The sequence below is a fragment of the Periophthalmus magnuspinnatus genome, chromosome 5 (genome assembly GCF_009829125.3).
Source record: "Periophthalmus magnuspinnatus isolate fPerMag1 chromosome 5, fPerMag1.2.pri, whole genome shotgun sequence".
NCBI lineage: Eukaryota > Metazoa > Chordata > Actinopteri > Gobiiformes > Gobiidae > Periophthalmus > Periophthalmus magnuspinnatus.
In genome coordinates, this window is record NC_047130.1 from 20,642,238 (window position 1) to 20,659,835 (window position 17,598).

Consider the following 17,598-nt stretch of genomic DNA (forward strand, 5'->3'; position numbering starts at 1 on the left):
GGGCTTAGTTGAATTGCACTTCCTCATCTATCTAAAACTAGTATCGAAGCTAGATTTATTTGAAGAGGTATCAATACTGAAAAATATACCGAAAAAAATAGTTGATTGTCCTGATCGGTGACAGAAGGAGTGTAAGCCCACATGATGATTTGCAATAAACCAATAGTGTATTTATAACTGAATCTGCTTGTGCTTTTTGGACAGGCTTGTAGAAGGTTCAACAACTCTGGGTCTTGTGTGCGAGAATGTCCTCAGGCTTTGCTCTACAACAAAAACACATTCAGGATGGAGGCCAATCCCAACGCCAAGTACCAGTATGGTTCCATCTGTGTCGCCCAGTGCCCAAGTGAGTGTATTCAGTTAGTAGATTATAGTTGTGTTGTTTTTGTGCGAGTGTTTTTGCTGTTTAACTTTTGGGGTTGTCACTTTCTGTCAATCGTAATGTAATTAGAGGGCATTTAAAAAGTAAGTTTGAACAAAGCATTTAATTTATGTTCTCATGGAAGACAGCGGTGGGATTTAATAAGTTTTCTTCTTCCCACTCCTTTTCAAGCTTAAATAAGAAAAATGTGTGAAATGTGCATTAAGTGCACTTGATACATGTGTTCATTAATCAGCTCGAAATAAATGAATAAATGAAATGAAAATGAAAAAAAAAAGATAATTTATATTAGGGATATTCAAACGTTTTTAACTGCATACTGAAATATATTTAAAGCACAAACTGGTGAACAATACAGTTATTCAGATGGGTGTATTTAAAAAGCCACCATACTTTTAATACAAATTGGAGCATTAATTATAAATCTATATAATGCAATGTGATGTTATTGAGGGGTTAATGGGAGATTTCTTAGATTTGCCTATGATCATTTGGGCCAATTCAGAGCCTGAGGGCAACATAAATGGGTCTGAGGGCCATACTTTGGACAACTTTTCTTGACTCATTGACTTGACTTTTTGGTCATCATTCACATATGTTTGATTGTAGCAAACCTTGTTGTGGATGGGAGCTCGTGTGTGGTGAGCTGTCCTCCTGGAACAATGGAGGTCGAGAAGAATGGAGTCAAGAGATGCCAACCCTGTGCTGGCCTCTGCCCAAAAGGTACAACTAATTACTTGTCTGGTAAATCCATAATGCTATCTCACTGTATTTGTTATACACATTAATATGTCTGATCCTCACGTCCTCCATTGAGTCTCAAGCTCATTCAAACGTGATCATGCGATAGATTTTTTTTTTAGTGAAACAAAGGAGCTCATTAGTCACCTATGATTTACAAATAAAATGTAATGCATCTCACCTTAGATTAACACATTAACAGAGTTTAGTTCTTTGCTCATTGATCCTGCAGAAATCCACATGTTTTTCAGCCCACTGTGATACATTTTTTTTCCAATATGGACAAACCATGTGTGTTCCTGACTGACTAATCCACCTGTCAACAAAAACTATCGCACAAAGACACAACCCTATGCTGACAATACTACAAGGTCATCCATCTTCCTCTTCCACATAGTCTTATGTGAAATCAGTTAATCCTGTGGCTCTCAAACTTTTCACAATACTTACCACCAAAGAAAAGATTTGGCTTTCAGAGTACCACCATATCTGCATCAAGTCCATAACAGGTCTAATCTAGGACTAAACCAGGTCTAAAAGTAGACTACATAATTTCTACTGTAGTTCTTAAGAAAATATCCAAAGGAAGACAAAAAAAGTGGATTTAGTGAACTCTACATCAGGCCCACACACTGAAGAGCTGTCCAAGTACCACCTGAAGAAGTGGGACACATACCACAGTTTGAGAAACACTGAATATATTTGTGAATTAAAAAAAAATAATGTTTCTCATATCTTTAGCTTGTCACGGCACGGGGACTCCAGATCGACAAACTGTGGACGCCTTCAATATTGACAGCTTCATAAACTGCACCAAGATCCAGGGCAGTCTGCACTTCCTGGTCACTGGAATCAAAGGGTGAGACTTAAAACTTAAAACTATAATCATTTTAACATATTTTTTTCAAGATAAAGCATTCATTCACATACAACTGCATTCAGGCCTGTTGATAGATATTCTGGGGCCAGGGGCCAGAAGCCTCACATGGGCCCCCCCTCTAATATAAATAAATAGCATTCCCCTTGGCCCACCCTGTTTACTTCCCTGGCTGCATATACTCATAATGCTCCATTGGGTCTATTTACATCTGGCAATGTAAAGAATATTGACTGTGTTATTAATGGATTTCAAATTTGCCACTTTATCCCTATTATTACGATCACACCCCTAACACTTTATAGAAAATTGTATAATCGTGGAACTCACATGGCTGTTAGTTTTTGACCAAATTTGAAGATATTTGGCTACAAGTGGTAAGATTTGGTTTGAATTTTCCTTCACGAGTTATACAGGCTAAATATAAAAAGCTTGTCTGTTTATTATTCCAGATGGCCTTCCCTGATTTGATGTCAAAGTGAAGCGTTGAATCTTTAACAACTTCATTACAAGGAAGCAATATATTCATGTTTATGTAATTTTTTTATTTTATTGTTTTTGTTTTAGTGATGATTTCAATAAAGTTCCACCACTCGATCCAGAGAAGCTGAAAATCTTCAACACTGTTCGAGAAATTACAGGTATCCATTTCATACATTATTATTTTGTAAGTATTGCTGTCACTTAAATGGTAAATGATCACATTTTTATATAGCACTTTTCCACCTTCAAGGCACTCAGAGTGCTTTACATCAAGGAACCACTCACCCATTCACACACTCATTCATACATCAGTGTGCATAGACACTGGGGGTGAGGGGTTTAAAGAGTCTTGCTCAAGGACACAACAACAACATTCATCTGTGGGAGCTGGAATCGCACTGCCAACGTTCAGATCAGTGGCCACAACACTCTACCAAATGAGCGACTGTATTGAAAACACAATTTTCATTTTCAGACATTTTGAGTATCCAGTCGTGGCCGGAGAGCATGTCTGACCTGTCCGTCTTCTCAAACCTCGAGACAATTGAAGGACGAAGTCTCTACAAGTAAACTACTTCATTCTATTTGATTTAACAGTGTTACTAGTGTGTTTGGCCTTGGACATTTTTAACTTCAGTGGCATTTCTCATATCTGACTATAATGTTTTTTATCTTTCCCATGTCTGTGTCGCCATCCAGACCAATGAGCAGCAAAAGGTACAATATTTTTTCAATATTCTCACCATTTCATACCATTGTAGAAAATAATGGGAAGACATATAGTACTATTAGGAGTACACCTGTGGCATATTGGAGTTCATTGATTAGTGAGCTATTTGAGATCGATTGGTAAAGGTTAAAAGGTCATGGAGAAAACTGCACACATAATCCCAAAAACACCTGGTATAAAATGCATGCATTATATACCAGGTGTTTTTTTTGTTTAAAAATACCTTTAAAAATATGCATTCTTGCTGTGAGTGCGTCAGCCTCTCCACAGATCTGACCTGTAACTTGGTCTGGTGGCTTGCCTCCATGGAGTATGAAGTTAATAAGTTGTGAAGCATTTCATCTCCATGATGACGAGCAGATGTTGGAGCCTTCACCATTAAAGTTACATAGTTCACCTTTAACACTATATTTTTCTACAGTATCAACTAAAATATATTGCAAACTGTCTTTAAACACATGTGCATTCCAAAGTACCAACCAGCCATTAGTAGTTAAAATTAATTTGTGCAGCTCACCTTTGACACAATGCCACAGAGGAACATCTACAAACACGGCAAAAAACATACGCCTCTGCACTTTTTAACACCTGGTGCCCATTTCCTGCAGCCTTTTTATCTAGGGTTTCCACTCCTAACAAACTTAAACCACAGTGCCCCATAAAGGCTGGAGGTGCACTAATGAAAATCAAAATTACTTCTGCACTTCATATAGTGAGATGGAAAGTATTTACAAATATTCTTTGCCAATGAATACTGCAAAAAAACATAACGATTATTTTAGCCTTCTTCTGTTGAACGTGTTTCCCTAAAATACTTTTAAATAATAATAATAAATCACACTGGAATATTCAAATCACCTGAAGTTTTTGACCTTGGTGTCCTTTTGCTTTAGCAGACTCTGAATCTAGAAGAGTGACCTTGGTTTTAACATATGCATATTACAAGTTTGACTACTCCTCCCTCTAAGATAACATAAAAAAGCTCCTACTTTTTACACTTGGTGAAATTAATAACTGCATTTCCTGATTACACAAGGGCAGCAGAATTGACAGAGGTAATATCATAAATGTTACTTAGCAACCTAGTGTAACAAGGGCCAAAGTCTACAATAGTTATAATTAACAGGTAATGACACCTTTATTTTGTTAAATTAATGTTTAAACTCTCAGAAAAAACCTGTATCTATTTTCTGTATTTTTCAACTTTTAATTTAAATTTTTCTTCACAAACTGACACTTGACTGATAATAAAACAATGATAAATATTTAAAACAGGTACTATACCACCAAACCAAGTCATAATTACAAAAACATGAAAACCTTCCATATGCTCTTTGATTTGATTTCACAGTTATTTTTACATCCCCTCCACAATAACATATCTATATACCCTCTTCCCCCCACAGGAGCTACTCTCTGATGGTGATGAAGATCCCCTCTATCACGTCTCTGGGGCTGCGGTCTCTTCGGAGGATTAACGACGGCAGTGTTTACATCACAGGAAACAAACAGCTGTGTTATCACCACAGCCTCAACTGGAGCCGCATCTTCAACAGTAACATCAAGAAGAGACAGAAGCAGATCGACATCAAGGACAACTGCCCCCAGGAGACATGTGGTCAGTGTAAAGGATTATTAAGTATCTGGATTTTTACACACAAGGGGAGAAGGGGAGATGTTTGATTGAATATCGCCCGGGACGATCTGAGTTTAAAGGGCCTATTTTACACTCTTTTCTGATCTATGTTATAATGTTCCTCATGAAAAACACAGCAGAAGTTGTGTTTTGCTTCATTCACAAATATTTAATAAAGAAACCCTGTATATTTAGGCTGAGTTCTTCTCTCAAACTGAAAACACTCTATTCCACCTTGTGATGTCATGTGGCAATACAGGAAGTGCTTTTATACTCCATTCACCTTAAATAGAATTATTTTGATAATTTCAGCCTTGGAATTGCCAATCTCAACTGAACTAAAGGTAAAAGGTAGATAAAACTATGGCTTCATTACATCACAAAGTGGAACAGAGCATTTTGAGCTCTGGAGATGTAGACAGACTAATAAAAAAGTATTATCATTTGTGAATGAAACAAAACACAACCTCGGTTATTTTTGATGCGGTAACAGCATTATAACATGGTTTAAAGCTCACAAGAATTCACTTTGTGCAAGTTTTCTCGAGCATGGTTACTGAAGCCTTACTGGTCATCGTCCCCAAGAATAGCAAAGTACAAATCTCCAGAGATATATAACAACTTGAACCAGTTTGCACACTCCTATTTCCTCCACTCTAACCATACTGTTGTTTATATATTTCTTTGTAGCCATGGCGGGGCACATCTGCGACCCCCTGTGCTCTGATGGGTGCTGGGGCCCTGGTCCTGATCAATGCGTGTCCTGCCGAAACTACAGCCGAGGAGGGACCTGCGTGTCGGAGTGCATGTTTCTGTCCGGGTCAGTCCAAAGATACACAAATACACCTACAACTTATCAATACCATATCAATGAGCTGTCCCTGAATCATCACTGACACTATTTGATTTAGAGGTGTATTAAACTGCGCACATGTGTTATCTTTGTACAATGACATTACATATTTAAACAGAAGGTGCACTTTGTAACTTATCCATCTTGCATTTATTAAATTGTTGGTGTTTTTATTGCTTAAAGGGCCCATACTATGCTATTTACTGATCTATGTTATTATAATGTTGATTCCTCATCACAAACATACCCACAGTTGTGTTTTGTTTCATTCATACAAACCCTGCTTATTTAGGCTGAGTTATTCTCTCAAATGGAAAGCACTCTGTTACAGGAAGTGTTTCACTGTGGTTTTAAACTGCATACACCTTCACTAGAATCATTTGGATGATTTCAACCTGTTTGAACATTATATTTTTCTACAATATCAACTGAAAATATACTGTATTGCAAACTGTCTTTTTACTAATGCTTCATTTAGCGAGATGGAAAGTATTTACAAATATTCTTCACCAAGGAATACTGCAAAAATAACGATAATTATTTCAGCCTACAATGTGAATTCTGAATATCTGTCTCTTTGATTGGTTTCTTGTTTTTGATTTTGAATTAGTTCATTTTTTCTTGAATATTTCTGACAAGTTTTCTGTTATAGCTTGCGTCATTTTTAGTTATTATTTAATTTGTTTTCTTGCGTGTCAGATACACATTTTATCATTAATTCTTATCATTAACTTATCATTTGTTTGTATTAGAGGTGTAGTGTTCAGATGGCATCACACCTTTGTATTTGTAAGGCTCATAGTAATAGTACACAATTTAAATGCATTTTAAAAGGGTTAAAAATAGCTCAAATTAAGTAATGCATTTCATATGTCAATTTCAGTCATTAAAAAAAGACACCTGCTGTTTGAATTAGACAGGGGCAGGTCACATTTTTATATGGCACTTTTCCACCTTCAAGACATTCAAAGTGTTTTACATCAAGGAACCACTCACCCATTCACACACACACACCCACGCACACCCCCACACACATACATTCACACACACATTCACACACATATTCACACACACATTCATACACCAGACACACACACACATATTCACACACACATTCATACACCAGACACACACATGTATTGTTCCTTTAATAATAATAATGATAAAAACAATATACCAACATTTCAAACTCAATTTTGCTACTAAAGAATAGCTTGATTCCACATATTTTGATAGAACATACTAAATGCACACGTTTTTATTCAACAAACTCTAATTTTCAAAGCAAAATAACAGTGATTTCTTTAATATTACCATATGTTCTTACAGTAGTTTAAAGATATATGCGTGATTTGTCTTATATGTGTGATTTTTTATTTGTTATACTTATTACTATACTTATTCACTGTGATAGTAGTTTAAGAAGTAATTAGTATCTCGGTATTGATTTCTTAGATTGAGTCAGTTCTTTGTTGTAAGTTTATTTCTGTCTGTGTTTTTCTCCAGAGAGCGTCGTGAGTTTGCGAGTGCGTCTGGGGAGTGTCTTCCCTGTCACTCTGAGTGTAAAGTGCAGGAGGGAAAAAACACCTGCCTCGGACCGGTGAGCTGATGATGGCATAGACCAGTGTTTTTCAACAAAAATCAATTAAAATTATACAAAATCACACCATTTAGAAATCTAGACTAGAATGTATCAAAAATCTTCATACCATTATGTTTGGGTCTTTAAATTTTGCAGTGCTGACTGTTTTGCCTTCTCTTATTCAGAAGTTACTCAAGATAATCCAAAATGCAAAATTAAACAAAAAAATCCATATGCGAGTCAGTCACAGCCCTAACATACCACCAAAATGAACATATTCTAGCAACATGGGAGGCTTGGCATGCGTCTTATATTATAGCATGCTTTGTGCTCTGCTGCCCCCTAGTGGGTAACAACATCTGTGTCTAAATTATACTGGAAGGATAAACTACCGGTATTAATTTTGCTTGTATGCCATATTAATTTTTACCATTTATTTATTCCAAGTTTCCCAACCAATGGTGCACAAAGCCCTACCTGTTAGTGATAACTTAGCTTGGAAATAGGCTAAATAAATACGATACAGCCTAAATAAGCATTACATTAGTTTAGAATTAAAGTTTTATATTTAAATTTTACAGAAAAAAGCTAAATTTACTGTACTTAATTTGCATTAACATAAATTGTGGAAATTGTCTTAAGGCCTCACTAACTCATGGGTATTTGTGTCGCTAGACCTCTCTTCTCCACTTCTTCCATTTCTTTAATTTCTTTAATTGTCTCCTTTACCTATAGGGGGCAGACCAGTGCGTGTCCTGTGCAAACTTTCAGGATGGTCCTCACTGCGTGCCCTCGTGCCCTCAGGGCCTGATGGCCGGAGAGGGCGTCATCTTCAAATACCCCAACAAGGGAGGCAGCTGTGAGCCCTGCCACTCCAACTGCACCCAGGGGTAAGGACACTGGGCAACCAGGAAATTAGTGAGAGTGGAGCATTATGGGAAATTAAACATATAATTTTGTCTTTGCAGATGTTCAGGTCCAGGACTCAACGATTGTATTGGGGTGGCCAGGTAATCAACAGTTTATCTTATTATGAAACATGTTTTAGCCAATAATACTCAATTTAAGATGGTTGCATAGTTTGAAACTATGCCTGACTAGTCTAATGGCATTGAAAGCTTATTCTGTTCTGGTGTAACACATTCTCTTTTAGCCTGTGCAGTGGTAGAAGAAGTACTCAGTTTGTTACTTAAGTAAAAGTACCAATACCAGAGCAAGAAAATACTCAAGTAAAAGTCAAAATATCACATGAAAAAATCTTCTTAAGTAAACACATTAAAGTACATGTTTTTAAATGTACTTAAAGAGTAAAAAGTAAAAGTATTTCACACAGGTTGTTAGGTCTAATAAAGCTTCAAATGTATTGATTTTGATGAAGATTTGTGCTGCGTTTTGTTCATTTTTATTTGCTTATATTATGACTGTGTTTAAAAATAAACCCTCACCCTTTTCAGCAGGTCTCAAACAGCAATAAAAAAAATACTTTGACTTTTCAGTCCAGTTAAAAAAATGCAGTGAAGTGGAAGTAAAAAGTATCCGCTTTAAATGTACTTAAGTAAATTATAGATATCTAAAATGTTTACTTACGTACAGTACTATTTTTACTTTTTTATGTTCCACCATGGAGCCTATGGAGCTACACAATTGTTTTGTCCTAACTTATACCTACTAGAAGTTGTTTAGTCCTTTTTTATAATGATCCAGTCCTTGTTTAGGCCTGGTTTTGTTCTGTTTGACTTGGAAAGCGTCTCTTTTGAATATCTACAATGTTTTACTGAAGCAAAAGTCCATGTACAAATAAAAAAACTCAACTATTTCCTCTCTCCAGTCTGAACATCCTTGCGATCGTCCTGGGTGTCATCACGATCTTGTTCGTCGCCATCTCCATCTTCGCTCTCACGCTTTTATATCGCAGAGGCCTCGCCATCCGCCGCAAAAGGGCCATGAGAAGATACATGGAGAACGGAGAGGTAAGGGGTTAAACCAGGGTCAAACCAGAAGCAATTCAGAGTGATTGCTTTTTAATGTGTTTTGTGTTTTTGTTTCAGAGATTTGAGCCACTGGACCCCGGAGAGAAAGGACCCAAAGTTTGTGCCCGAATTTTGAAGCCGTCTGAACTCAGGAAAATCAAACCTCTGGGAAATGGAGTCTTTGGAACTGTCCATAAGGTAAGACTCACTGGTTCTGTCTGTCATAAAGGTGAATAATTCTGAAAAATTTCAAATTTTGTGAATATTATTGTGATTGTGATTTGCAATTTATGTCCTTTATTGGCTCAGTTTAACATCAAATGTGGAGCTGGTTTAGTCCTGGTTTAGTCCCAGTTTTGATGCGATGATTTTGCAAGTGTGGACGTCCCCTTAGATAAATAAAGATGAGCTATTTTGTTTCTTTGTAATTCACTGATTGCTCCAGTTTGTGTTCTTGATTCAGTTGTGATTAATCTTGTTGCCTTATTAGAGATATTAAGTGTTTGTTATCTTTCTTTCAGGGCGTGTGGATTCCTGAGGGGGACACAGTGAAACTTCCTGTGGCCATAAAGACCATTAACGACCGAACGGGACGACAGACTTTTTCTGAACTCACAGATGTAATGAAACAGCCCATACAAACATTTACTGACTGACCTCACACACACATAGTACTGCTGCAGTTTATAGAAGTAGTAGTTTTAGTAAACTTTAAGTAGTGGAAACTTCAGTAGTAGTAGCCATAAAGGTATACGTTGTACTAGATGTAGTTGGTTGTAGAGGTCGACTGATACATTTTTTTTGTTTGTTCATGGCCGATGTCGATTATTTAGAATCTATCGCAACCCGTGGCTGATATGTAGGGCTGATTTTGATTATTTTCACTAAATTATCCTCACCTACAGTCCCTTTTTACCACCAATTTTTTACTACATTTTGAGCAGTTATCTATTTGCATTAAACTGTTCAAATAAAATTTTGTGTGTACCCTTTAGACAGCAGGTCGGCCAAAACAAAATATCGGCCTGAGCTGGAGATTTAAGACTGATAGCCAATGCGCTAAAAAGTGCAAATACTGGCCATCCGATACATTGGTCTATCTCTAGTTGGCAGTAAAAGTTGTAGTAGCCGTAACATAAGCAGCTCTTCAGACCATACTGCTAACACATATTGTCTCCTCTCTACAGCACATGATGGTGATGGGGAGTCTGGACCACATAAACGTGGTCCGAATCCTGGGTATCTGCCCCGGGGAGAGTCTGCAGCTCGTGACTCAGCTCAGCTCTCAGGGCTCTCTGCTCGAGCACGTCCGAAAACACAGGAACAAACTCACCCCACAGAGGCTGCTCAACTGGTGTGTGCAGATCGCCAAGGTGAGGAAGGCACGGGACACTAAACTGGGTCAATTTAATGAGTTAAAAGTTACTATTTATATTTGATTACAGCCAACATATTTAACTATTGTTAGTCAATATTTTACTACTATAAAAAGTTTTAGTAGTTAAAATATCACTATAATGGTAATACTAGCATCGGTAGGTCTACAAGAAGTTGTCATGACGAGTAGAAGAAGTAGTTCTGGTTGTTGTATTAGCAATAGTAGTCGTAGTAGTAGCCATAGAGGTTGTAAAGGTTGCAGTAGATGTAGCTGGTAGGTGTATTGGTAGGAGGAGTAGGAGGAGTAGTAGTAGTCATAATAGTAGTAGTTGTCGTGCCAAGAGTAATAGTGTTAGTTGTAGTGGTAGTAGTAGTATTAGTAGTCATAAAAGTAGTATACATTGTGGTAAATGTCAAAGTGTTAGTGGTCGATATAGCCATAGAAACATTAATTATTAGTGGTAACCCTAGTAACCCTACATAACTTCTACAAATGTTTTCGCTAACAGTGGAATTATGTTTTCTTATGCTCCCCAGGGCATGTATTACCTGGAGGAGAACAGGATGGTACACAGAAACCTGGCGGCTCGAAACGTGCTGCTGCGAAACAACTACACAGCTCAAATCTCAGACTATGGAGTGGCCGACCTGGTATATCCCGATGACAAAAAGTACTACTACAACGAGGCTAAGGTGAGGGGAGTAAAAAATCTTAATAGAAAAAATAAGAAAGGAAATATGTTGAAGCTAGTCAAAATATTCTTCAAAAACTAAAATAATGTCCTGTTTTCTATGTAAAAGACAAGATTATGACGACTATGTTTTAAAGTATGTTTTTCTCTTTTTAGACTCCGATCAAATGGATGGCCTTAGAGAGCATCTTGTTTCGTAGATACACACACCAGAGCGACGTCTGGAGCTACGGTGAGATTTACTGCATTCTTATAAATTTGTTTTTAGAGCATAGACTGTGTTTCATTTATGTTTATTTATATGGGTGCCCTGTTTAAAATACAGAAAAAAAAGACTGCATAAATCCATTTACACATTAAAAACAGGTGCAGGTGTGAGTATAAATGTTTATCACCGGATTATTATAGTGCATTAGTGGCCCCAGTCTATCTCGTTTTGCATGTCCTTGAAATATATTCCATTTCTGAGAAGCAAAACAACCAAAAGCTTTTTTCCCCATTTTAGTTCTAGTGCTGCCAGTTTTTCAACGTAGACAATCATGTGATCTTGTACTAAAAGGTTCTGTTTCAAAGTTAAACAAACAAGTGAGATATTCAGGCAGTCTATCAAGTAGTCCCTATGGTATGGTTTACATTCTGTTTTATTCCCTTTTTGTCATGCTTTGGGCTGTTTTTTGTTTAGAACTACAGCAGTCATTGTTTCCTGTTTGAAATCTATTAGGTGATACTCGGTGTCAAAAGTTTGAAAACCACTGCTTTAAATGAATGAATGAATGAATGAATTTTCTCACGTGCTGTGTATCCCTGATCCAGGTGTCACGATCTGGGAGATGATGTCTTATGGGGTGGAGCCGTACACAAACATGCGCCCACAGGAAGTGCCCGACCTCCTGGAGAAAGGAGAGAGACTTTCACAGCCCCAAATCTGCACCATCGACGTTTACATGGTCATGGTTAAATGTGAGGGTTATTTTTACTTTAATATTCCTTCATAGTTGCAGAGTAAATTTGTAAATTTGTAAACTTTCTGATCTATGTTATAATGTCCTCAAACAGACCTGAAGTTGTTTTGTTTCATTCACTCATGTTTAAGACACAAAACCTATGTATTTTATCATTTGGATGATTTCAGGCAAGGAATTGCCAATGTAACTAAACATAAAAGGTAGCTGTTAATTTGAAAACTACCGCTTCATGACATCACAAGGTGGAAAAGAGCATTTTGAGCTTTGGAGATGTAGACAGTCTTATAATAAAGAATTACTCAAACATGTGTGAATGAAACAAAACATAATTCCAGGTCTGTTTTTGAGGAGCCAACAGTATTATAGCATGCTTAAACTCTACAAGAGTCAATGTTGTGTAACATAGTACCTTTAACTATAAAATGATAACTTTGTATTTGTCTTTTTACCAGGTTGGATGATCGATGAGAATATCAGACCCACATTCAAAGAACTGGCAAGTGAGTTTACCAGAATGGCCAGAGACCCACCTCGATACCTGGTCATCAAGGTAAGACATAGACCACTCGTATAGAGACTCCATTGGAAATTAATTCATGTTTTATCTGAGTGTACTGGAATTTGATACAGAATACATGAGATATAAGTTTGTACAATTGGTTCGAGCTGAAAAAATTTAAATAAACTATATCAAAGGGATTATTGCTTTACATCAATGAATCACAAAACTACAATGGTTGAAGAATGCCTCAATTTTGCTACTTAAGTTAAAGTGCAGATATTATTTTGAGAGCAAAAAATACTTGTAAAAATAATAGTATCACCTGAAAAAATCTACTTAAGTAAAAGGATTAAAGTACTTGTTTAAAAATGTACTTAAAGAGTGAAAAGAAAAAGTATTTTGTGTAGATTTTGAGGTCTTATAAGGCTTCAAATGTAGTGATTTCGATAAAGATTTGTACTGTATTTTGTTCAACAGAAAAAAATGAATCAGTCGGTGTTTTTTAGCAGTTTCCTCAAACTACAAACATGTTAAAAATAAACCCCTCAGGCTTTCAGCAGGTCTCAAACAGTAATAAAAAAATACTTTTATTTTTCAGTCCAGTTCAAAAATGTAGTGGAATAGAAACTACAGATACATGCTGTCAAATCTAGTGAAGTAAAAGTAAAAAGTATCCATTTTAAAATGTACTTGTGTTCTCAGGAGGACTGCTCTCAGCCCGACTCAGCCTTAGATGAACAGGCCCAGCGCAGTGTGGACCTGGATGAGCTGGAGGAGGTTGAATACGCTCTGGACCCTGAGGAGGATCTGGACACTTTGGCTCCGCCCCAATATCTGTCCCAGTCCAGGAGTCTGTCCCGCCTCTCACGCATGGACAGCCACAGGGTAAGCCCTCCTCACCACAGAGACTCTAAAGACAAGAGCATAAGAGATACTAAGATGGACACTGAATAGGTTGTGTTCAGGTGACAACACAGCATTTTCAAAGCCCTGTAATTTAACATGAAGTATTCTACATGTAAAAATAATTAGGTAGTCTTTATTTTAATTTATTTGGTTGTTTATTTTATGTTTTCTGATTTTAATAAAAGTGACTGTTAGCTTTGAGACACAGTGAGCTAGCAAACATGCTGCTGTCCACAGAGTCTATTGTTATTCATATTATACTCAGGTACTATATTTGTTTTTTAGGTGCAAATTCCAACGGCTGGTGAGACTGGATATCTTCCCATGACCGCTGGAGTGGATGTCCATGCACAGGTATGAGAGAAACTATGATCATATATTATACCTGGGCTGTGCAATTAATAACATTTTAATTGTCATTATAATTATATGTCTAAACAATTACAAAAGATATATCATTGATAAAACAAATGTGTTATGAACTGAAGCTTAGCCTCTTGTCCTACAGTCAGTCATCTAAATGCATTACTTAAGTTATGATGGCAACAACTCTATACTTCCTCTGCAGACAGGTTAACCTTACATACATAAATATTGTTAATATAATTCCAATTTATGACTTTCCCTTATAAACCAGCCACTTAGATCTATCTACATCCGTGTTTGTCTGGTGGTACACAGGGCCCTCTGCAATTTGAGTTTTTGTTTATTTTAGAGACACGTGTATTCATGTTTTGTCCTTTTGTCCTTTCTTTGAGTTTATTATTCTTATTGAACCACCTTATCCATTGTTTCATTTCATTTTAGACCATGTTCAGCATTAATATAGACCTGATAAAGTCTGGGTTTAGATCTGGTTGTACTTGGAAAGCTACATATTAGACTTAAGTGGTACTATGGAATGAAAAGTTTGAGAACCGTTGGCCTACATAACGTCTCTTTGTTTTGTTGTTTAGGCTCTGTTCCAGTCCCGATCACGCCTGGACTCAGCTCGGACGGTTTCGGAGAGCTCTGAGGGCTGTGGGGGCACATTGGAGCTGGAGAGCGAGGAAGTGTCAGTAGGGGGCAGTCTAAAGCAGAGGAGGCCCAGGGAGGACAGTGCTTATATGTCTCAGAGGGACAGTCTGTCAGGGGGGCCGCCTGAGACCCCCTCTCCTGAGCTCGAGGAGGAGGACCAGAATGGATATGTGCTACCACGGGACAGTCCAGAGAGAGGTGACTTTTGTTTCTGTTTTAATTTCAAGACTACTTTGTTAATTCCTTGACGAGTTAAACAATTATTTGAAATCCTATTCTATTTCATTCTAGTCTTTTTCTATTCTACTCATTTCTATTCATGGGTTTCCAGGCAAACAATTCCTTCCTGATTTGAAGGACTTTATGAAGACCCTTACAGGACCTTTCCCCATTCAAAACATATATTATGATTGTAATTCCTTAATTGCCATGACCACAGAGGACAGTTGCCATAGCTTGAAACCTGTGAATAGGGTTGAGTATTAGTAAAAACTTCTTTCTCTCCCTCTATTATCCTCTCTCTTTCTCTCTTTTTCTCTCTCTCTCTCCATCAATCTCTCTACACAGATATTTATCCATTCTGATACTTGAGCAAATTTTTAACCTATTGCATTTAGGACTTGGCAGACAAGGGTTACTATACTATATTAAATTAAATGTGATTCTGACGCCTACATTTTATCCTTGCCCACTTTAAGCTGATGTTTTCTTTTCCAAAAAATAGAAAAAAATCTGTTTTACACACACATTCACACACCAGTGTACACAGACACTGGGGACGAGGTGGGTTAAGTGTCTTGCCCAAGGACATAATGACAGTATTCATTTGTGAGAATTGTTGGAATTGCACTGCCAACCTGTGGGGCATAGGATCTGATTGCTCAATCAATTATGTTTTATGTCGAGAACGGAACTTGAACCACCACCTTTCGGACTGAGCTATTGTAGCCATATTATAAAACATATACAACACTTAGTCTTGGAAATATATCATCCCACTGATGAACAATGGGGCCCTAACCACCATGGAATATGTTTTTATTATACCGTGGGATGCTATTAATTGTGTTATGCTAATATGCCCAAAATATATTTCAAAATGTATTTCAATTGTTTTCCAGACATGTTGCTGTCTCCACCGCGCGTCCTCTCCATCAAGTCCATCAGAAACTGCCCATCAGCCCCTCTCCTGGATGACCCCGATGACACCGAGTACGAATACATGAACAGACAGAGATCTTCAACTTCAACTCGCAACCCCAGCCAACGCAGTAAAACCAGCAATAAGAAAATACGCACCTCTTCTTTGTCGTCATATGCAACTACCAGTTCTGGAGACATCACACCTACACCAGAACTCAGAGGATCTTTCAATGGGCCAGATATGGACCAATTTGGGTCTAGCGAAGTTCAGTATGAATATATGGACATAAGATGCAGCGGAGAGTCCCCACCTACTCACGACCTGCCCCCTCCTCCTCCCACAAAAATCAATAGAGATGAAGATGATTATGATGAAGATTACCACTACACAAACCGACAACCCAAACTACACCAAGCACTACAAGATCGAAACCAATTGAGGATACAAGGAGCAGAGGAGGAGGAGCAATACGAAGACATGGATTCCTATGCCGTGATGAGGAGAGGGGAGGCAGTGGTCTATCAGAACTTAGGGAGAGAGGGGCTGAGTTCACAGGGCCATAGGAGCGGGTTTGACGCCTATGTGAAGGTGAGAGCAGGAGTGGGGATCGGAGACACAGCTTCGGTTGATAGATCATTTGATAATCCAGATTACTGGCACAGCAGAATGTACATGAAGAGCAATGCAGTACCCACATGAAGAAAACTTTTGTCTTAAAGGGAAGGACCAGTGGTTAGTTTGGCATCTTTGATGTCAATCTGACAACAAGTTCTCATGGGCGGTGAGCAGGGGCTTGGCTAGTGCACCCTTATAGGCATTTAATAAGACATGACATCCAAACTCATCTAAAAATGTTCAAATGGCAACCTAAAATCTAAAATGAGGCTATGAGACAAGGAGTTGCGCATTAGGGTACAAATCACTACATGGTGATAACTACATTCAAACATGTTTAGAACAGAGTCAAGTCAAGTTAAATGTGTTTATAAAGCACATTTAAAAACAACCACAGCTGCCAAAAGTGCTGTACAATACAACTGTTCCCCTCAGCTTGTGTTAAAAAGTAATGCAAACACATGAGTTTTCAACAAAGATTTAAAAAATATTTATAGATTGGGCTGTTCTACACAGCACAGAGGAAGATTGTTCCAGGCTCTGGGACCAGCTACAGCAAAAGACTGGTCCCCTCAGTGAAACAAACATGGAGGGAGGGGACTAATAGAGTAATAGTCTAATCCTCAGGCTGGGTAGTGCTGACCAACCCAAGCTCAAGATCGGGAGATGAGGAAACTGCAGTCGCTCACTGCTCCAGGCAAGTTGCCCCAGTGTCATTAAACAGTGTGGAAAATGCAGTGTACTTAACCTATATTGGTCCAAAACTGTACCTATGCCTGAGAAAGCCTTACAGTCATTGAAAAAATGTTTGGATTTCTTTAATGGAGGAAAATTATTCAACTCTCTTCAACTATTGCACTGCCCTCAAACGTCCAAACATTCTCCTCGGCTCATATCTTGTTTATCGCCTGTCTGACTGTGTACGTCTGAGGGACCATATGCACAGAATGGCTGCCACTCCTCTGCCCTTAGTGAAGGTGAATACAATGCAAAGAACGCTGAGTACCTATCCCAAGGAAAAAGCAGAAAGGTTGCAAACTAACTTCTTTGAGCCCTGTACCCTGTGTCTTGCAACTGAGCTGTATTAATGAAGGACTATAGATGGAAATGCAATCCAAACCAAGCC

At 37.9% G+C, this 17,598-nt stretch overlaps 1 protein-coding gene across 1 annotated transcript in view; it reads left to right on the plus strand.

Annotated features, from left to right (window-relative positions):
* erbb3a (erb-b2 receptor tyrosine kinase 3a) overlaps window positions 1–16,567 on the plus strand; it is a 38,831-nt gene extending 22,264 nt beyond the window's left edge. The window contains exons 7-29 of the mRNA XM_033966293.2: window positions 205–346; window positions 992–1,105; window positions 1,865–1,982; window positions 2,568–2,641; window positions 2,959–3,049; window positions 3,183–3,200; window positions 4,620–4,831; window positions 5,540–5,669; window positions 7,209–7,302; window positions 8,020–8,174; window positions 8,253–8,294; window positions 9,113–9,254; window positions 9,333–9,452; window positions 9,776–9,874; window positions 10,442–10,627; window positions 11,169–11,324; window positions 11,480–11,555; window positions 12,137–12,283; window positions 12,741–12,838; window positions 13,493–13,675; window positions 13,982–14,050; window positions 14,653–14,911; window positions 15,835–16,567. Of these exons, the coding sequence (XP_033822184.1) occupies window positions 205–346; window positions 992–1,105; window positions 1,865–1,982; window positions 2,568–2,641; window positions 2,959–3,049; window positions 3,183–3,200; window positions 4,620–4,831; window positions 5,540–5,669; window positions 7,209–7,302; window positions 8,020–8,174; window positions 8,253–8,294; window positions 9,113–9,254; window positions 9,333–9,452; window positions 9,776–9,874; window positions 10,442–10,627; window positions 11,169–11,324; window positions 11,480–11,555; window positions 12,137–12,283; window positions 12,741–12,838; window positions 13,493–13,675; window positions 13,982–14,050; window positions 14,653–14,911; window positions 15,835–16,556 (3,447 nt within the window). The 3' untranslated portion in view covers window positions 16,557–16,567. The remainder of the gene's footprint in view (window positions 1–204; window positions 347–991; window positions 1,106–1,864; window positions 1,983–2,567; window positions 2,642–2,958; window positions 3,050–3,182; window positions 3,201–4,619; window positions 4,832–5,539; window positions 5,670–7,208; window positions 7,303–8,019; window positions 8,175–8,252; window positions 8,295–9,112; window positions 9,255–9,332; window positions 9,453–9,775; window positions 9,875–10,441; window positions 10,628–11,168; window positions 11,325–11,479; window positions 11,556–12,136; window positions 12,284–12,740; window positions 12,839–13,492; window positions 13,676–13,981; window positions 14,051–14,652; window positions 14,912–15,834) is intronic.
* The last annotated feature ends 1,031 nt before the right edge of the window (window positions 16,568–17,598 follow it).